This window comes from Rattus norvegicus, chromosome 17 (assembly GCF_036323735.1).
Source record: "Rattus norvegicus strain BN/NHsdMcwi chromosome 17, GRCr8, whole genome shotgun sequence".
NCBI lineage: Eukaryota > Metazoa > Chordata > Mammalia > Rodentia > Muridae > Rattus > Rattus norvegicus.
This window is the reverse complement of record NC_086035.1, coordinates 83,819,829-83,842,739: the sequence shown is the minus strand read 5'-3', so window position 1 is coordinate 83,842,739 and position 22,911 is coordinate 83,819,829. Positions and strand designations below refer to the sequence as shown.

The 22,911-nt window shown below is 38.8% G+C and overlaps 1 protein-coding gene across 1 annotated transcript in view; it reads right to left on the bottom strand.

The window, feature by feature from the left end:
* Positions 1-22,911, bottom strand: part of Malrd1 (MAM and LDL receptor class A domain containing 1) — a 712,187-nt gene that overhangs the window by 196,819 nt on the left and 492,457 nt on the right. Inside the window, exon 29 of the mRNA NM_001287618.3 lies at positions 1,997-2,125. Coding sequence (NP_001274547.3) covers positions 1,997-2,125 — 129 coding nt within the window. The remainder of the gene's footprint in view (positions 1-1,996; positions 2,126-22,911) is intronic.

Genomic DNA, 22,911 nt, shown 5'->3' with positions numbered 1-22,911 from the left:
TACCAATCCTACAACAGATAGAGGCCTTATATCCAAAATATACAAAGAACTCAAGAAGTTAGACCGCAGGGAAACAAATAACCCTATTAAAAAATGGGGTTCAGAGCTAAACAAAGAATTCACAGCTGAGGAATGCCGAATGGCTGAGAAACACCTAAAGAAATGTTCAACATCTTTAGTCATAAGGGAAATGCAAATCAAAACAACCCTGAGATTTCACCTCACACCAGTGAGAATGGCTAAGATCAAAAACTCAGGTGACAGCAGATGCTGGCGAGGATGTGGAGAAAGAGGAACACTCCTCCATTGTTGGTGGGATTGCAGACTGGTAAAACCATTCTGGAAATCAGTCTGGAGGTTCCTCAGAAAATTGGACATTGAACTGCCTGAGGATCCAGCTATACCTCTCTTGGCATATACCCAAAAGATGCCTCAACATATAAAAGAGACACGTGCTCTACTATGTTCATCGCAGCCTTATTTATAATAGCCAGAAAATGGAAAGAACCGAGATGCCCTTCAACAGAGGAATGGATACAGAAAATGTGGTACATCTACACAATGGAATATTACTCAGCTATCAAAAACAACGAGTCTATGAAATTCGTAGGCAAATGGTTGGAACTGGAAAATATCATCCTGAGTGAGCTAACCCAATCACAGAAAGACATACATGGCATGCACTCATTGATAAGTGGCTATTAGCCCAAATGCTTGAACTACCCTAGATCCCTAGAACAAACGAAACTCAAGACGGATGATCAAAATGTGAATGCTTCACTCCTTCTTTAAATGAGGAAAAAGAATACCCTTGGCAGGGAAGGGAGAGGCAAAAATTAAAACAGAGACTGACGGAACACCCAATCAGAGCCTGCCCCACATGTGGCCCATACATATACAGCCACCCAATTAGACAAGATGGATGAAGCAAAGAAGTGCAGACCGACAGGAGCCGGATGTAGATCGCTCCTGAGAGACACAGCCAGAATACAGCAAATACAGAGGCGAATGCCAGCAGCAAACCACTGAACTGAGAATAGGTCCCCCGTTGAAGGAATCAGAGAAAGAACTGGAAGAGCTTGAAGGGGCTCGAGACCCCAAAAGTACAACAATGTCAAGCAACCAGAGCTTCCAGGGACTAAGCCACTACCTAAAGACTATATATGGACTGACCCTGGACTCTGACCCCATAGGTAGCAATGAATATCCTAGTAAGAGCACCAGTGGAAGGGGAAGCCCTGGGTCCTGCTAAGACTGAACCCCCAGTGAACTAGACTGGTGGGGGGAGGGCGGCAATGGGGGGAGGGTTGGGAGGGGAACACCCATAAGGAAGGGGAGGGGGGAGGGGGATTTTGCCCGGAAACCGGGAAAGGGAATAACACTTGAAATGTATATAAGAAATACTCAAGTTAATAAAAAAAAATAATAAAAAAAAATAAAAAAAAATTAAAGTGGATGAGAGGGTTGCTTTTTGGATATTCTTATAGAAAAGTTGGACAAAATGGCAGTCTAGATTTAACTTCTTGAATGGCAATAACAATACTATTATTAGTAGTATTCTTTGTCACATATTTATAATAGGGCATATATTCATGTGTGTGTGTGTGTGTGTGTGTGTGATTCTGCATATTCCATGGCACTTGTGAAGAGGTCAGAGGGCATCCATGGGTGTCCATGGTTTTCATTTTACATGTTCGAATCAGGGTCCCCCGTTTTCTTTTCTCCTATGCATTTTAATTAGCCCGCCTGCCTATTTCTGAGAACTCTTCTGTCTTTGCCTCCTATCTTCCCTTAGGAACGATAAGGGTACAGACATGGGCTGTAACGGTCAAGTGTATGTGCATTCTGAGGAGTCATCCTCAGGTTCTAACACTTGGGAAGTGATTTATGTTCTGAGCCACCTCAAGCCCCCATAAGAACATTTTTTCAATCCATCTATGCCACTAGAGAAGGCATGAACTTATCAGACGCCATAGTGGCAGGCAGATGTACTCACCACAGTGAGCTTCATCAGAGCTGTCCGCGCAGTCGGGTTTGTAGTCACAAACAAGGTGGGATGCAATGCACTTCTTGTCCTGGCACAAAAAGTCTGTCGCGTCTGAACAAGTATCAGTGGTTTCCTCATCTATGGAAAAACAAAACAAAACAAAACCAGCATTGATTCACTGTTGTCATTATGGTTTAAGACAGACGGTTGCTGCATAGATTTCACATGTTAAATTAGTGATTTTTAACAACTACCCAAGGTGGACATGTGGACAGCTACCTGTCTTTCCTTCCATCTTCATTCATTGCATCACTCAACCCCCGCATTTTCATTAAATTAATTTGTTTTAAAGAAGTTCTGCACACAGACCACTGCACACATCTTCCTACCAGTACTGCCTAACTTATTCTACCCTGATCTGTGACCCTCGGCCATTATCTGGGCAGTCTGCATGCCAATAGGTTCGTAAATATCCACAGAAGCCTGATGGGCTCCGAAGTGAGTACAGGACTAAGAGCAGTGACTTCTTCTCTCCTAGAATCTATTGAAAGCTAATAATTCAGAGTAAAGGGGCAGGTTATATCTTTTAGCCGTTTAAAGGCTGATCATTTTTGTCTCCATATATTAAAACTCTAGTTTGTGGGTCAAATATCCTTTCTTGTTGTTGGATCAGTCTCATTTTATAAGGCCTTGTCCTTGAGTTCTGCAGTTAATGTCCTCTGCCGAAATGCTTCACAGTTTACAGCACATACTCTGTGCCCCCCGTTCTTCTCACAAATATCTCCTCTCCACCTGCAGACTTTTCCTTTGTGGGTCCTGAATAGTGTGCTGCTGAACCACGGACTCACAGAAACAACCTGTTTTCTTGTGCTCTTGTCTTGGTCATCTTTCTCCTAGGTCTGACATTACTGACTTCATCTCCTGTAAGAACGGTTCGAGTCTGGATTATTTCCGCTTTAGTAACCGATATCTGCAGCTTTTTCCACACTCCGCCCTCTAGTGGAGCAGAAGCCTCCACTGTGTTCTACTGGGACTAACACATCATTCACATTTAGTTGTAAGTACTAAGTGCAGTTTATGATAACTGAAGTTGTATTTGTTCTGTTAGAGGGACTCAGTAGATGTTCATAGAATCTTCCAAGTATTCATAGTTTTAAATTTCCATTGTTATAGATATATTGATAAATATATATCATAGCTTCGCAGTATTTTTAAATTATAAAACTATTTTAAATCATCTTCAACAATATAATTAAGCTGATAAATAATTTTTTCTTACATAAATGACTATAGGCTGGTGTGCCTGAGTTTATGTAAATTACCCAATTTTAGGTTGTATTTTTATGAATGAAAAGACAAAAGTTTTGTAGATTCCACCTTAGTGCATTTCTATTACCTTTGGGTCACCTTTATGCTGCTAAAGTTGTAAAACGTCTTCAGTTAAAACTTGCACGACTTCCCCAACTAACTACTAATGGAATGAGATTGTGCAAGCTTGGAGAAGGAAGGGGAGGTAATCTAAGATCTTAGTCAAGAATTTAAGTATAGAATCATTGTTACAATATTGTGGTCAGCTCCAGTGAGAACTTATTGTGAACCCAGCATAGTATATGAACACTCTAATATGCAAGTCTATGCAACTGGGCTTATTTTTTCAACATATGAATATGAATCTATATAATTACTCCATGGGTAAATGACGTTTTGACTTTGAACAGTAAACACTCTTTTAATTATTTAAAATATGACAACAACACTAAATCTTTAAATAAGGCGTATTTTCTTTAGCAATATATAAGTGAAAAGATATGGAGGGACTGGAAGACAGTATTCTGAGGTCCAGTGAATTGAATGATATATATGGTTTCTATGGAAAAGTAGGTATATCAGGCACAAATAAATTTAAAGAAAGAGACTTCAAAATCCTAAGAAAAGAAATAATCTTTAAAGATAAGGAAATTTAAAAGATAGATTACTTAGTGAGCCAACCTTGCACACATACTGTCATAATCCAACTCTTTGGTCAGCCAACTGATAAATATTGCCATTGAGCTGGTTGAGAAATATGTGAAGTGAAAGATATTCTCACATGTTCTACAGTTGAAGACACCAGAAATGGGAGACCATTATTGGTCAGAATAATCTGGGTTGCAGCACATGTCATCAAATAAGAGAAGAGTAGATATTTATCCAACTAAAATGATAGCTTAGCAGGGTCTGTTTCTGCTGTTCATATGTACATGTTTTTAGGTCTAACCTTGGGTAACCTATCTGGGGCATAACTTCAGAGAAAACTGATTCTTTTTCTTTCAGCAGCCTTCCACTGCCTCTAGCTCTTCCTTGACCTTGTGAGAGTTCTCTCATCTATGCTGCCATGCCAAATGGCAGTGTCATTGTGCAGGACTCACTGAGGTAACGATATTATTAAATTTTCCTGAGTGCAGATTCTTGAAATAAAAAGAAGATGCTACCTCACAACAAACATTACGGTGTAGTGGCTCTTACAAACTCTCTGTCCCTTCTCGAATGATGCTCCCTGAGCATGATGGGTGCAGGGCTTATCTTGTAAATGTGTCATTTCATCTACAGCTGGCCAAATGGGGAAGAGAATTGATCACAGATTGCAATGCCCAGTGAATGATTTTGAAGGAGAGTTGTTGGTACATGGAAGGAGATATATAGGAGAAGGTGGGGGAAACTGTGTAAATATTGTCCTGATATGTAAAATTCTTAAACAACAAATAAAACAAATAAAAACAGAATTTATAACACGGTATTGAAAATGTAGTCAAAGATTGTGCTGTGTGGTGTAATTGAGGGTGCTTTTGAATTATTTTCAGAGGAGCATAAAGTAACCCTATCATGTACTGTTATGTTAATATACATTTAATGCCTTTTTATCTTTGGATGGTCTTTAGATAGTTAGCAGGGGACGGGGGGTCAGGGTATGCCAGGTACCTAACCTGAAAAGAAACACTTTATAGGAATTTCTTCATAAACTCTATTTTTATTAGTTTACTTATGCAAATTCCACAACATATTGCTAACTAATATTCCTAAAATACTCCCATTTATTTGAAGGAAGACCAATATTTATAGTAATAAAAGGAAAGCAATCTCTGCTACAAGTTTTTTTTCATAGGAAACTACCCATTATACTTGATTGGCCTCTTCATCTAGAAAAGACTATGGGAGCAAGGTTTGCAAATAAAAGGAATTCTCCACACTGCAGGCAAGGGCGTATTATGTGGTCAGTATTTCCACATGTCTAGAAATAACATTACCCTTCATTCTCTGTGTTCACTGTGATCATTTAAATATTTTATATTCAGACAGAATGTGGGGTATAAAGAAAGACATTGTACATATCAGACAGTTGATATCAATACATTTGAAATTGTCACTGTGGTGATCCCAATGACAAGACACTTCAGTTAGTGTTAAAATGATCAGAGTAAGAAGCTCCTAGGCTGCATAGCAGTATATGGAGAGAGCTTAGACAAATATAAACATCAGTTGACATGCAAAGAGGACTGTAAGAGTGACTTTATAATGTTCTAAAATAACAATGTGATTTTATAAACTCTTCATATACTTTTGAAGGAATTGTATACACTAAGTTTCCCTGTCTATCATATTTTACACATAGATGCCTTTTAAATATTCATTTCTTATTTACGCTCATGTAACTTAAGAGCCATATATTGATACGTACTTCAAATTAACGGTTTAAATGACTGTACAGAAAAATTATACAAAGGTGAAAGAAGAAAGAAGAGAAATCTGATAAAAGAAAACATCTTTGAAATATATAAGTGAAGTGGGTTTGGCCTAATGCTGCTTGTGTTATGATGTTAATTTTGGTCCCCAAAACTGCTTACACGAGTGTATGCACATAAGACACTAGGGACCTTGCCCCAAATTGGTTCCAATTGGTAAATAAAGATGCCACTAGCCAATGGCTGGGCAGGATGGACATGGGACTTTTAGGTTTCCCAGGCTTAGGACAGAGAGGAAAGAGAGGAAGAGGCAGATTTGCCATGATTCAGAGGCAGAGGGAATGGCTTTAGGAGCTACAGAAGAAAAATCATCCAAAATGTAGGTAGATGAGGAATGCAGCCCAATGGGGGAGCTGCCCAGAAGGTAACAGGGCAGCAAAGATAAAACATAGAATTAAAAGGTGTTAAGCCCGGAGTACTGGAGGGAATACATACTAGTGGCAGGAGGATGGATTAGAAGTGCCCAGCCACTGAGCTAGCCAACACATATCAAAATTAACTGGTGTGTGTGTGTATGAGTGTGTGTGTGTGTGTGTGTGTGTGTGTGTGTGTGTGTGCATGTGCGCACGTGCGCGCCTGTGTGTTTGTGTGCGTTTCATTTACAAATTCAGAGGGCTCTGGTTGGTGGTGGTACACACACAACCTGCTGGGAGCTCAGAGCAGGTTAACTAAATTGCCACTACACAGAAGTGATGCAGCTGACTTGAATCTCTATCCACTAGTGCCCAAAGGAATATTTAAGGATATACTGGTCTTATTCCACCTTGTGTCCATGAACTCTTTGGATTTTCTCAGTGCTGGGACTTCATGCTTGAGTCACCCTACCTAGTTTATGCTGCACCAGAGATCCAATTTGGCTTCAGAGATAATTGGCAAACACCTTATCGACTGAGGTACATCCCCCGTCCATAAAGAAAAGTCTGCTTTAGTGATTTATCTACTGTTTCACCAAAACAACCCCTTAACTGGATGTCTGATGATTTCCCAACTATGTCTTCAAATGAAACACACCAACTCTTTCCATCCTGGACCTTATTGCTGCTTTCGATACACTCAAATTCCTAGGTTCTATGAATCCTAGCTCTAGTAGCCATACAGCCACTTCTCCTTCCATTCCTCTTATCGTCTGGCTCCTTTTTCATTCTAGGTTTTCGGAGGCCAGAAGAACAAATTGTGAGTCTGACTCCTTTTCATTTGCACTTCCTAGAAGGTCTTAATAAAATCATGATTATGATTTTGAGTGCTCCCTGGGACTGAAGACACACAACACTGAGAGTCCAACCGCCTCTGCTTACAGAGTTCTCATCGTGTTTGATAACTTTTCTGTGAGATTTCTCTGCAGCAGGTCAGATAACGAAAGTCCATATGTTTTGGGTTTTTTCCCCTCTGAGCTTTCTATGACTTTCTTCATGTTGCCTCTGAGTAACTTTACAAAAAAAAATCTATGAATGTTCCACAAGTTCACATAATTTTTGTTGTGTTTAATCAAGATTTTGTGTCCTCACCCATCATTAGCCATGCAGTGGCAATGCATAGCTATGGACAATATAGTTCTCACACTTCCAGTAAAATATATGTGTAAAGTTATATATAAAGTGGCTGCCTTAATGAGCATCTAATTTCTCATGGTTCTCTGACTTTGTATCTGCCCCTATCTCTCCCTGTCTCCCTCCCCCCTCTCTTTATCTCTCTGTAATAACTGTGCATGTACCTACACATGTACACATGTGTGAGGAAGACAGAGGTCAATTTCAGATGTCATTGCCCTAAGGACATTAATGTTCTTTTATTAGGACTTGGGACTTGTTGACCATGGGGGACCAGATGGCCAAGAAGACATTGGGATCCTCCTGGCTCCACGTCCCAGTTCTTGGATTGAAAGTGAAATCACAGCCTTTTACATGGGTACTGCATGTTGAATCCAAGTTCTCATGTCTATGGGACAAATGACTTAGGTAACTCAAAAGGCATTTCTTAGTTCCATTAGGCATTGGTGAAACCATTAAGGCTGAGTTATAACCCACTCAATGTGAATAGAGATAATGCTCTACTGTAGGGTGAAGCGATACACACGTCTACACACTACTCTCCATAGGTTGTTCCTTAAGGCCCCAAATCAACAAAAACAGCAGGATCACGGAGATGGCCCTGAGCAGTCAGGAAATGAAAATGTGCTTCCGTTCTTAAAAAAAATATTCAAAGAAATCTTCATATTAGTCTGTTCATTTGACAATCCCCTTAAAGGAATAATTCCCTTAAGCCTTGATATATTAATTTTTTGATTCTAATATATTTATATTTGTTTTGTAATAGCAGTGGTTTAATACAATAAGGTGTAGCAATAATGATGATAGGGTGGGTGAGGATGGTAGTGGTGATGTTAACACAAACGTCTGAGAGGTGCTTCCCTTATTATGTATGTCTATATGTCATATATTTACTTCATTAATTGTTAACACAACTCCATGTAGTGGTTATGACATTTCTTAAAAAATTTAGCTCAAGTTTATTTTTATTTAGCTATTTAATAATGAATTCTGAATTTATAATTATTCACATAATCTTTGCATTTCATTACTATTGATTTATTTTTCTTTATTTACACTGTCCTCTATTATGCAAACTTGCATATTTTTGTAAGGGTATACTGTTCATCTTTGTATGTGCTTTTTGTGGTGTTTATGTATGTGAATATATTTGGTCTTTTACATCTCTCCTATAAATATTTGGAGTTTATTTATAAATTTCATAGACTGATTCTTAGACCATTTGTTCCTCTATTTTAATGAACCTTATTATTTTTTTCATTCTTATGATTGAGATTATATTTCTTCTTCCTCTGCATTATTTCTTCAAGTATGTTTTACATTTGTACCGGCTGGTTTTGTATGTCAACTGACACAAGGTGGAGTTATCACAGAGAAAGTAGCCTCCTTTGAGGAAATGCCTCCATGAGATCCAGCCACAAGTCATTTTCTCAGTTAGGGATTAAGGGGGTAGGGCCCCTTGTGGGTGGTACCATTCCTAGGCTTCAGTCTCTTCACCTTAGTCTCAAGCAGACATTTCAGACAAGGTCAAAAATTAACCACATTCTTCACCAAAATATCACAAAAGCAATCTCTAGGCCACATATTGAAATTGCTTAGGTTCTTGTGCTTGCCTCTTGCCATCTGGCTATCTCTGATGTTGGTTGGTCTTGCTCTCTCTGACTGAAGCTTGCTCTCTTATGAGCCCATAAACCTGTGATTTTAGGAGTAAGAGTACTTCTGGGAGACCAGCTCAATCAAGGAAGGATTTGGGTCTGGAGGGCTGTACGACAGCCTTAGCTCTGGGCACAGATGGAGACCGGAAGTGTGATTCAGAAATTTTTATTAGTCTGGTTTCTATAGTATTTTTGTGGTGGGCTCACTTCAGGGTAACAATACATAATTTTCAATTTACATGCAAGTTTCAGGTCAAACTATGATCAACATATATTTTTTTCCAAATAAAATAGATACAAGTGCTGCTAATCTAATTACAATATTATTTTTAATCCTTTCAATGAACTTTCTTGTATTATAAATGTGCATAAAATTTGTATCTGAAAGAATTTTTTCATATAGTATTTCAATAAGACCCCCCAGATTTTAGTAGGCTTACTGAGGAGTGAGAATAAGTTTTGAAACTGGGACACTCATATATTATACTGTATTTTAACATTATAATTATTAAGAAAAACATTATAAAAGCAAGAAAATTTAAATGAAGGTTAAATATTTAAATCTCCCTGAATATAACTTCTCAAACTATTTAATATAATTAATCTTCTTGAGCCTCAGTTTTCTCTTTAGACAACTGGACATTCTATAATTCATATGTGAATGAAATAGTTAAGTGACCTAATTAATTGACCTAAGGCATAGACAAATTTTATTATATGTCTCAGGTTTGATAAATGTTTTTTCACTACTATTTGTCTACATTTCCTTTCTTGTAAATTTTTTCTGTCTTTTACTAATCTTTAGCTTTCATATCTTAAAATTGGTTTCGTCTACAACTGAACTAGAATAAAATGCAGAGAGCTGCCAAAAAAACCTGTTAACTTAAAAAATAATGCTGAACATCCTGAAGATTTTACTTCATAAAAGTCTAGGATAAAACAAAATATTGTTTTAAATATTTTAAATCACCCTTAATTAGTATTCATTATTAATATATCGTTTTTCAATAATACGAGACACATTCTTGGTAATAACTTTGGATAATGGCATCACTGATTTTTGAGAATGTGGGTCATGACATGAAAACATTGATTCACAGAATGTCAACATTGTAGGTAGAAAACAGAGATGTGCTCTATTGTTATTAGTGCGGTTACAGCAAAACAAGACATTAAATATGAAGCAACTTTCTGCACATAAATCTCTGCCTTCCCAAGGTACAAGAGCCTTACGGAAGTGAAAGTTTCCTAAATGTCAAGGCCTTATTTCCCTCTGGAAGTCTTTAGGGGTCCTTCTGAAGGAAGATATTTTTGGTTCATTCACAAACTCCCCTAATTATTGCAAAGACACACATGATTAGAGAAAGCTGAACTAACTCAAACTTCATTTCAGTGTGACTTTAATTTTTAATATATAGGAGATAGCATTCAATTTCTGATTCTACTCCCCAAAATATTTGCAGGCTTAAAATAATTTACATAACGATGATCTAGAGATATATTAACAAGACTTAAAAAGATATTATTTTGGGATAGAATTATTAATTTCTTAGTACTCCCATTTCTTTTCCATTTTTTAATCGTTGAAATTACATATTAATCTTACTGTAGATTAAAAGAACCCATTTAATACTTCGCATGTTGCTTATATCTAAAGCAATTAAGAGAATGAAAGCATCATCCAGCCAGATGAATTCCTGTGAGTCGCAGATAATCAGGATAATCACCTAATTCCACGTTTGCATTTCTACCAGAGTGGTACAATTAAGAGAATTCTAATTAACCACTGAGAAATCAGCAACGGAAATAAATCCAGGATGTTCCCTGGAGCAGAGCACAATGGATTAAAAAAGAAATATGTAGATGATACAGCTAGGGAAGCAAAATGTATCAGAGCTTTGTAAGGGAAATAAATTAGAGAAACAAATGAAAAAACTCTCAAAAGGTTGGGTAAAGTCACCAGGCTCCAAAATACAAACGTGGCAAGTCCTCTCTTCCTAGCTTCAAATCTTTTGCTTTGTGGGTTTAATTCGTGGATCTAAGAAACTAGACATGGGCTGTGGTGAGGTACAGTTTTCAGAATGGGGGGTTGCAGAATAGAAATGAAGTGGAAGTAGAGACAGGAACTACTAGAGGCAGAAAGTTTCAACCAATTCTAGGATGACGGGTGTAAAAGAATGAAAGAACATGGCAACTGACACCCAAGATGAAAATGTGCTCGAAGAAATGACTTAGGAGCCTATGCTCTTGAAATCAAGTAAATTATATAGTGAGAGGCAAGAATAGGACAAATATGATACAAAAGAATATTGGAATGGGAAGCATTCTGGGAGCAAGAGAATGAGTTAGGCAATACTAAAAGTCATTTGAAGAAGATTTATAAAACCCCACTAGTTTGTAAGGTTATAGTATAATTCAAAAAACAGAAGATGAACAGAATATTCTACATGGGTAATGTCTTGGGGTTTCATTGCTGTGGAGAGACACAATACCAAGGCAACTCTTATAAGGCTACAAGTCTGTGGGAGCCACAGAGTGGAATGTGGTGTTTTGAACAGGCATAGCTCCCATAGATTCATGTGATTGAATGAAGAGTGGGACTATTAGGAGGTGTAGCCTTGTTGGAGTCCGTGTGGCCTTGACAGAGGAACTATTTCACTGTGGGGCAAGTTTGAGGTCTCTAATGCTCTGCCCAGTGTGAATCCAGTCTCCACCTGGCTGTCTCAGAGCAAATGTAGAATTCTCAGTGCCTCATACAGCACTATGCCTGCCTGGATGCTGCCATGATTCCTGTCATGATGATAATGGACCTAACCTCTAAAACTGTAAGCCAGCCTTAATTTAATGTTTGCCTTGTCATTGTGTCTCTTCACAGAAATAGAACCAAAACTAAGATAGATAAACAATGCTGTCCCCAAAAATCCTAGACAATGAAATAAAATCTCAGTGGTAGGCAGAAGTTATGATTACCACCCTATGAGCTATTTATCAAGGAGGCTCCAGAAGCATCCAAAATAATGAAGGTTATGGCAATTGAACTTGCCTGCCAACTATAGGTAGATGGTAAGATCCTATTGCTGAAGACAACACACATGCTATTTTTTGGAGATAGAGGAATAAATCTTGAACTGACCAGAAAATTCTCTCACTGCCGGGTGACTTTCATGGTGGTTGTCTGTGCTTGGCTGGTTACAGGAAAAGAGAGACGATGTCAATACTCTTACCTAATGCTACATCATACTTGCTGCATACTTGTCAGACAAGATGGCTTACTGCTGCTATTAGTGGTAAGAATGTTTATGGACATAGCCAGTTGCTCTCTTGATGAGGTTTGAGGCATTCTTTAATAGAGGGAATTCATATTTGGTCTTATAAACCCCATGGACAGGAAAGTCTTAAGGCGAAGGGAAAATGCATTGGCATTCATTGGTTTTTTAAATTTTATTTTTCTTGGATATTTTACATATTTTTTCAAATATTATCCCCTTTCTCCCCTCTCTTATCCCCTCTTTCCCCTTCCCCTACTTCTACAAGGATGCTCCCACTCCAACCCACCCAATGCCCTGGCATTCCCTTACTTTGGGGAAACAAGCCTTCACAGGACCAAGAGCTTTTCCTCCTATTGATGCTGGACAATGTCATCCTCTGCTACATATGTGACTGGAGTCATGGGTACCCCCATGTGTACCATTTGGTTGGTGATTTAGTCCCTGGGAGCTCTGGTGGGGTCTAGTTGTTGATATTGTTGTTCTTCCTGTGGGGTTGCAAACCCTTCAGCTCCTTCAGTCTTTTCTCTAACTCCTCCACTGGGGTCCCCTTGTTCAGTTCAATGGTTATCTGTAAGCATCCTCATCTTTATCAGTAGGGCTCTGGTAGAGCTCTCAGGGGACACCCATATCTGGCTCCTGTCATCAAGAACTTCTTGACATACATTGTTTTTAATGGTCATACCGACAAAGTGCCTTTTAAATATTCATTTAATAACCATAGACTTGTGATGGTCAAAAAAAGTTTCATTTTCCAGTTGTCAAAGGTTAATATAGAGGTTTGGATGTTCCTTACTAGTTGGGAATAAGTGATCGTGAGGACTTGGCCATTGAAAGGTTATCTACATCATTTCTCCCAAGGCTCAGGGAATGTTATAGAAGAGAGGTGGAAAGAAAGAGCAGTCGAGAGTGGTGGAGTTCAGTCCTCATGCATAGCATGGCTGCTGCACATATGAATACCCAGCAGCTATGACTGCCTTTATAAGAAATGTACACTATCAATCCAATTAAAAATTCCAGCTGTGTGTGTGAGATGTGTGTGTGTGTGTGTGTGTGTGTGTGCACGAATGCACACACACCAGTGCTCTCAAGGTCCCACCCATAACCAAGGAGCTACTTATTGAGGCCCCACTACATACTGAGGGAGGATACTTTTCTTTGACTAGTGGCCACTGGTAGGTTATTCATTCCACAGACGATGTCCCCACTTACAGTTACATATGCACATCACTAATCAGAGTCAGTGAGAAACACAAAAAGAAGACACAAGTTGGGAAGGAGATATGGTTTATGGTAGATCCTTGAGGGGAGATATATGGGGCACAGACCAAGATATACTGAACATGGTATAATATATTCAAAAGATATTTTATAATATGAAAAGGGGAGAAGAAAAATAAACTTATGGACAATTTTAAAATAGGAGGTTGGAGAAAAAATATAAAAATATATGCATAATTAAGACATGGTAGTATACCACTTTAGTCCCAGCACTCTAGAAAGCAGAAGCAGGTAGAATTCTGTAAACCTGGGGCCACACCAATCTTTATATTGGGTTCCCAGTCAGGAAGGTCTTTTCAGGACTCTAGCTCTAATCATCATCAATGCTAACTTAAAGAAAATTAAAATTAGAGAAATACAGTTAGTCAATAGCTGGATTATGTTCCTTCTCACACAAAAATTGTATTGTGATGCCCCAATCCCTCTATACTCAAATATATTAATATTTAGTTAGGAACAAGGGCTCAAGAGAAATAATTATAGTAATGTTTCTGTACTCAAAAATATATATTCAAGGATTTACAGTGAATTTCTGAAGGCATAAATGGAAAAACTAAATATATCATGTTTTTATTCATATCTGTATGATATTTGTAATAAAATTTTTGGCATATTAATATATTTACAATAGCTAATGATTCATAAAATAATTATAATTTTTAAATAAAATATTACTGTGCTAGCTTTCAAAATATTATACTGTAGATCTCAGTAACCTCAACATGTGATTTTTTTCTGGTTTTCATATAAAAGAAGTTCTCAATATGATGGCTTTTGCCTTGTTTTATTGTGTCTTGCTTTGTCCTGCTTGACTGTCATCTCTTGGAGATCTGCTCTTTTCTGAAGAGGAAACAAATGGAGAATGCATCTGAGGAAAACAGGAGCTGTGAGTGGAATGAGGAGGAGTGAAGATCGGAGGAACTCTGGTTGGGATGTGCTGATTGAAAGGGGAATGTATTTTCAATAGAAAAAATAAAATAAAATGTAAAAGGAAGTGCTCATGGCTTTGCTTTGACACACCCACATTGCCTGCATCCAGTCATCATGTGCCTGGGCCATTGGTCAGCAATGGATTGATGGAAACTGTGATACTGCCGAATGGGAATGCCCAGCAACAGTCTTCTGTATGGTGAACGAATTCACAAGAGAGTGCTCTAATTCATGCAACTGTGTTTGGTGATAGAGAGTAATTAAGTCAAGCTGAGGACATTAGTCAGACTGGTATCCTCATCTGATGAGGGAAGTGATATGGAGACTTCTCTGCAAGGGGAAACGTAAATGTAAGAACAGTGCATGAACGTGGACAACAGAAAGCCATAGAAAGGGGACTCAAGCAAACACTCATTTGCTGAAATCATGGACTGTCAGCTTGCTGAACTGAGAAAATCCCTGTCTAGCGTTTAAGCTTGCTAGATTGTGAAGATTATTTTGTTTGTTTTGTCTCTGTTTTGGTTGGTTGGTTTTTATTTTGTTTTGTTTCCTTTGGTTTTGTTTGGTTGATAGTTTTTTGGGGGAGGCATGGTTATGGTTGTCAAATAATACAAACATTTAAACATAAAGATATGTATCTTAGCTGTCATAGTTATTGCTATGATAAAAACCATCATACCAAAAGTAATTTGGGGAGGAAAACATTTATTAGTCTATCACTGAGGGAAGCCAGGACAAAAACTTGTAGCAGAACCTGTGTGCAGGAAAAGAAGCAGGGCCCAGGAAGAATCACTGCTTATGGTTACTTGCTCTCCTATATTCTTTTGTTGTTGTTGTTGTATATTTTTTATTTACATTTCAAATGTTATTCTCTTTCCTGGTTTCCAAGACATAAGCTCATTTTCTGGTTCCCCTCCCCTTCTATAAGGGTGTTCCCCTCCACAACCACTCCCCTTCCCACCCTGAAATGCCCCTACACTGGGGGTTCCAGCCTTGGCAGGACTAAGGGTTTCTCTCCTTCGCTCTCCTATATTCTTATAAACCTACTTACTTATAAATCATTCGGGACCCAGGTAGGAGTAAATCAAATGCAGAAAGGCTAATAGCAGCACACAAATGTGCTAAAGAATGACTTGTCGAATCTCAATAAAAGGTAAGTGACCCATAACTAGGATGGGAGTTATAAAGCTCATTGTTAATCATAGAGGGATATAACAAACGCCACCTTATCTATGCAATTAGGAAAATGTCTTCTTATAAAGTTAACAAACACCAATGTTTGTGCGGCTTAAGAAAACCAATTAGTTCTTTTTAAATAAAAAAGGCTTGAATTGGCAGAATTATAAAAAAAGGTGTCAGTGTTTGGAGTTATAGATATAAAGTAATTAATCCCAAGTCTATGAGGAAGCAAGCAGTAGGAAACCTCCATAGAGAGCCTACAGAAATGGAGCAGATGGGCTATTTCCCTTCTTAGACTACACACTTGGCTCTCCTTTCCCGCATGCTCTACCTCCACAAATTCTGTCTTGGGAAATACCCACATCTGTCCTGAACATGTACAGGATTTGCTGGCTTGTCATCATTTCTTAAACAACACCACATAACAGCCATTTATATAGCATTTGCACTGCATTCCATATAGATAATCTAGACATGATTTACAGTGTGTGGAAGACATATAAAGGTAGTGTGCGTAAAGTATGCTTTCTTGAATGAAGGGTATGAGCATACATGGATTTTGGTATTCTTGGGGGGTCCCAGGATCCGAACTCTAGTGAGTAGTCAGAGGTGGCTGAATACATGAACCTGTTAAATCGGTTACATTTGCAACCTCACCAATTGCCTCCTAGAAAGTTGTGGTAGGCTAGTTGGTGTTTAATGCGAATATCTGTTTTCTCTTCCCCAGTAACAAAAAGTGATTTTGAATAAACATGTTTTCTTGTGGTTTGACAATGCAAATAAACTTTGAATCATTAGGTAAGGGTTAACTGATGTGCAACAGCTTTCACAAAACATTTTTCAGAGGCAGCTGGCACATGCTTTTTTGATTCTTCCCCATCCGACTCTGTCCAGCAAATTTGAGAGGAACCATATGATTGAGCTAAGCAGTTATTCATATTTATGAATTCTCCCACAATATTTTTATGTTTGCATCCACACTCTATTCCCAATCCACTATTTTAGTTCCTTTCATTAATTTTTAGATAAACATTAGACTAACCAGCTACTAGAAAAATCAATATCTGGAAAACAACCTTCCCTACTTATTTATTCAACATGCTGTAATAATATTTATTTGAATGCTTGATTCAACATCCTAAGAGAACATTTCAATGAGCTTATTTGGTTTGTATCTTAACACTGGCATTGTTAGATTCAGTGAAGCCAATGGACGAAGGAGTGAGACCCACTGACAAAAGTGTAAAATTCTCAACTGAACCCAGTAGAAGGTGGGCAATACAGCCATGGGTAGCTAGCTACACAGGGATGTCTTAGGTTTGGTAAGAAAAAAAATTAGTAGATGAGGGACTGTGGGAAATAGCATTTATGGTGGTTTCTGTAAGAAATAGCGTTATGATTACCCAGTTGGATGGTGTTAGTATGCTCCATGGCCATTACTGGTGTTGATATCTGGGTTGAACAGGGTAGATAGGTAGCATCCTGAATCTACAAACATTACAGAGGAGGTGGAGGAGGGTTTGGAGTTTGAATTAGAAGTTTATATTAGAAAAATACCTCAAAAAAGCATTAGAATACTGAAATAAAACAGAAGCAACTTGCACACAATGCTCTTTGTCATTGACAGAGTGGAGTTCCAGTAGGCTTATCACTGTTAGCTAACCCCAGTTAACTGATTTGAATATGTCTTGGACCCATGATACGCCCATCCCAATGTCTATCTATGAAGGAAGCATGTCCGAAGCCATGTGTCCAACACTTGAGCACTCAGTCATCCTTTCTATATTGAAATAATAAAGCAAAGGCTTGTGTTTTCAGAAAGTGGCCACACAATATATGGCCAGAATGATGTAGCCCTTAATATGTACATAAAGACCAGTTTAATTCTGTTTCATGTTTTGGTCTCTGATTTTAATATAATCCTGAAGCTGGTCTGATCTTAGGTCCTCTGAGATTTTCTGTGTTCTTAAATAAACTGTGTCCTTAAATAAGCTTGATGCTATTGGCAATTAGAGAAGACATCATTAAAATCAAGATTCTCGGCAATTATCGTGAGAAAGACTTAAAACCTAAGATTATGGTAGTGGAAAGAAATATAAACCACATTCAGTTTCTTATTTTTCCCCTGAGCTTCTCTCTGACCCTTTAATCAACAATCTAAAACACTTCACTCTCTAGCTTTTTCGAGCAATTCTCCAGGCAATTTGTGTGATTCATTTGGTTCAAACCCTCCAAGACACTGCTGTGTATTCAACCTCCATAAATCAGATCACACATGCACCACAGTTGGCTGGCCCTCAGCACCCATTTCTTCTTCAACATATAGCATTAATAGTTTTCTTTGTTACATCCAATGCTATTTATACAGCACATGTTTTATAAAACACAAAAGCTCATATCCACAAGCCAACCAAGGACCTGCGTCGGTATAAGAGAGCTGAGAGTTTGTGTTGGTTTGATCATTGCTCATTTCAACTACGGCATGAGTAGTTCTAAGGCACAGAAGTGAGCAGGAAGCCCTGTACCTGCATGACTAGGTTCTTACAAAGCATTCCAGAATTGATGAGTTCATGCTTTCCCTGTGTCCTTTGCTCTTACTCTATGTGCTTTCTTGCACAAGTATTATTTAGTTGCACAATACTCCTCAGTCATTTGTTTTAGTGAGTACAGGTGTAGAGGTGTGTGTGTGTGTGTGTGTGTGTGTGTGTTAGGTGTTAATAAGGACATGCATGTGCTACTGCACATGTGTGGAGATCAGAAGACAGCCTCTCTGTGTCACCTTTCCACTTTGCTTGAGACAGGGTCACTGTGCTGTCATACAACTCAGGAAGCTCATCTGGAGATTGTCCTGTCTCTGTTGCCCATTCCCTGAGGGTGTAGTGCGATGATAGATGCTTGCTGTATTATAGTTCTGGCTTTTGGTAGTTTCTGGGGATTGAAACTCAGGTCTTCAAGGGTTTGTATCTCCTGGGACAATCTGTAAACCCTGTTCCCTAGTCTTTGGGAAACCACAAACCTGTAGTCTATAATTCCACATCCTTTACCCAACAAAACTCTTATCACCCATCTTTCTTTTTAAAGTACTGAAGTTCTTTTATGCATTGGTAATTTTAATACTTTAAGCATCTTAGTGATGATGTGTTAACAGTTGGTGTTGTATGACTTTGTTTCCTTTGATTATAGCAGTTTCCCCCAAACCTGTAATTCCATAAGTCTCCTTTTCAAAATATCTATAATATTTCATACTTATTTAATAAAATAAGGTATTTGCTATTATAAAGACTTTGAATATAAATGATATATTTTTCCCATAAAATGCAATAGCCAAGAAAATGTGAATTCTAGATCTGATATAATACATAGAAACACATGCATTAAATACAAAGAGATTTCTTTGTAATTTGCTTCCTTATATGTATAATTTAACCTCTAGTGTTTCAGATTGCTTTTGAAGAATACCCTAAGTTTATATTTTTCTGCATTGAATACATTGGTACAAATATTTCAGGTATGGGGGACACATCTTACAATCAAATAATGAGAAATCTAAAAATGCATAAGTATAAAGTGAAAATTCTACTGAAAAATGATATTTTGAATAAAATACAGTCCAGAAAAATTGAAAGACTGTGTTGTCTATGGTTTCTTACTGATTCAATAATGTGTGGAGAAGTTCATTACAATTAGAAGAGTTTCTAATTAGAAATTATATGAACTGAGGATAATGCTAGCATTCAGATTTACAGTGCCTTCACTTGATCCTAGGGCTATTTCAAGGGCTATTTAAGCCTTACTGAAATAACTGCACAAGTAATTATTTTTCTTAATATTACAAATAACTAAGTCTTATCATTGGGCTTTGATTATCATCAAAAATAATAACATTAATTATAATATTCCATTTATATTTATGATATCCATAAATTATGTCTTCAATCATAGACCTTTTAACATTAAAATGCTAATTTTTCTGAGTTGAAAAATAAAGCAATATCTGATATTTTCTCACTATGCCACAAATGGTTTACTGGAAGACAATATTAAACTAATTAGACCTATCCACGGCCTTGATTTTGTTTTAATTTAAAATAGCTGATCAAAGATACACTGAATTCAATCTTACAGTACTCTGTCTACAATATGGGTCTGGGCCAGACTTCATAATTGTTTTCTGATTTTTAGATGAAGTAAAAAGTATGGTTCTAAATCTGAAGATGAATAATGATGAGGTTTGACTCTTGTTTCCTGTCTCAAACCAAATCCAGCAGGAAAAGCAGACGACGGTACAGCTGCTAATAGTGGGAGTTGAAAGCAGATGTCACCAGGGCTAGCTTCATCTCTTAGTTCAGAATTTTATTAGTGTCAACTGTCTACACCCTGAATCTTTCTTCATAGTGTAGAACTGGGGATGCTTAAAGCTGTTTCTTAACATAGACAATTAAACTTTAAAACTCTTACTCTTCCCTGATATCTTTACACTGGATAAACCTATAAAGGGTTAATTACTCATATATGATTTCTTCTTTCATTCATTAAGCAACAACAGTCCTTCGAATAGCACCTTAACAAACAGTAATGTGTTAAAAAACCCAGATCATAATGCTGGCCAGCTCACTATTAAACACAACTCTATGTGTGCAATGACTTTATAATTACAGATGTTATCTCCTATATTATTTAAGAAATTGCATTAAATTTCGATAGTATTGTTCCAGTTATATTTCACTTAAACATAACCCATATGTTTTGAAAATCAAAGTTATTCACTCATCTTTTAAAATAAAAAACAAATTGACCAAGTGGTTCTATAAACTGAGGGAGACTAGTACTCATGGATCTTGAACATATGATGAGGTCTTCTCTAATACAAAGGCGACATCTAGAAAGATAGCTGTATTTGACATAAAACAATGAGTAAAATGAATTTATAGCAATGGCGTTTGCAACCAAGATTTCATCCTTTCTCAAGTTACTAATTGTTACAACAGCTGGTAAAATATTACTCATGTGGATTTCTCTAACTGAAGAGGAGAGGTGGCTAAAATATTTACTGAAAAAAATCCTATTCTGTCACACACAGCAATAAGCTAAAACAACATGGTATTTATTAATCAGTAGCAGTAGGCCCAAGGCTAGCTTGTGTTACATATCAAAACCCGATCTCAAGAACACTTAACCTATCACCACCATCAGGTAGAAAACTTTAGACCTGAACTTTGCTCAAGTTAAATTTTTGGACCTGTTCTTCTTACTAGAAAATTGTTTTTGTCTCCATATTCCCTCCTATGAATATTTTTGTTTGGAGAAGAGACTGAAGGAATGGCCATTCAGAGCCTGCCCCACCTGGGGATCCAGAACATATGTGTGTGTGTTTGTGTGTGTGTGTGTGTGTATACACATACATACATACATATGTACATACAGTCACCAAACAATGTTGATGAATCTAAGAAATGCATGCTGACAGGAGCCTGATATAGCCATCTCCTGAGAGGCTCAGCCAGAGCGTGACAAATACAGAGGCGAATGTTAGCAACAAACCATTGAACTGAGAATGGGGTCCCCATTGGAAGAATTAGAGAAAGGATTGAAGAAGCTGAACATAATCAACCAACCAGAGCTCCCAGGGACTAAACTATCACCCAAAGACTACGCATGGACAGACCTATTGCTCCAACTGCTTATATAGTAGAGAATGGCCTTGTTGGACACCAATAGGAGGGAGGAGAAGACCTTGGTACTGCCAAGGCTGGATCTTCCAGTGTAGGGGAATCCCCGGGGGGGAGGGGGAGGTGGGACGGGAGTGGTTGGGGAGGGGGAACACCCTTATAGAAGAAGGGGAGGGGGATGGGATAGGGGACTTATGGGCAGGAAACCAGGAAAGGGAATAACATTAGAAATGTAAATAAAAACTATCAAATAGGTGGGAGGGAGAGCTAAACCTTCAGAGAGGCAGACAAGCCTGGGAAACCAGAAGTGACTGCTCCCTGCACACACATCTCGGACGCCAGAGGAAAAAGCCAAAGACCATCTGGAACCCTGGTGCACTGAAGCTCCCGGAAGGGGCGGCACAGGTCTTCCTGGTTGCTGCCGCTGCAGAGAGCCCGTGGGGAGCACCCCACGAGCGAACCTGAGCCTCGGGACCACAGGTAAGACCAAATTTTCTGCTGCAAGAAAGCTGCCTGGTGAGCTTGGGACACAGGAAAGCAGAATTTCTCTAGGACCGGGCACGTTCTGTGTTTACCGGAAGTCCCACACCCGCGGATCCCGGCCCGCAGCAGCTCTCTGCTCCCAGACACGGTGAGAGAGAGACCCAACCGCCTGGTCAGGTGGGCACTCCTGAGGCTGCAGAGCGGAAGAGACCACCAACACTGCTCACCCCTGCCCACATCCCTGGCCCAAGAGGAAACTGTATAAGGCCTCTGGGCTCCCGTGGGGGAGGGCCCAGGAGCGGCAGGACCCCTGCCACAGACACCGCCGGACCCTGAAGGAAACAGACCGGATAAACAGTTCTCTGCACCCAAATCCCGTGGGAGGGAGAGCTAAACCTTCAGAGAGGCAGACAAGCCTGGGAAACCAGAAGTGACTGCTCCCTGCACACACATCTCGGACGCCAGAGGAAAAAGCCAAAGACCATCTGGAACCCTGGTGCACTGAAGCTCCCGGAAGGGGCGGCACAGGTCTTCCTGGTTGCTGCCGCTGCAGAGAGCCCGTGGGCAGCACCCCACGAGCGAACCTGAGCCTCGGGACCACAGGTAAGACCAAATTTTCTGCTGCAAGAAAGCTGCCTGGTGAACTCAAGACACAGGCCCACAGGAACAGCTGAAGACCTGTAGAGAGGAAAAACTACACGCCAGAAAGCAGAACACTCTGTCCCCATAACTGACTGAAAGAGAGGAAAACAGGTCTACAGCACTCCTGTCACACAGGCTTATAGGACAGTCTAGCCACTGTCAGAAATAGCAGAACAAAGTAACACTAGAGATAATCTGATGGCGAGAGGCAAGCGCAGGAACCCAAGCAACAGAAACCAAGACTACATGCCATCATCGGAGCCCAATTCTCCCACCAAAACAAACATGGAATATCCAAACACACCAGAAAAGCAAGATCTAGTTACAAAATCATATTTGATCATGATGCTGGAGGACTTCAAGAAAGACATGAACACACTTAGGGAAGCACAGGAAAACATTAATAAACAAGTAGAGGCCTACAGAGAGGAATGGCAAAAATCCCTGAAAGAATTCCAGGAAAACACAATCAAACAGTTGAAGGAATTAAAAA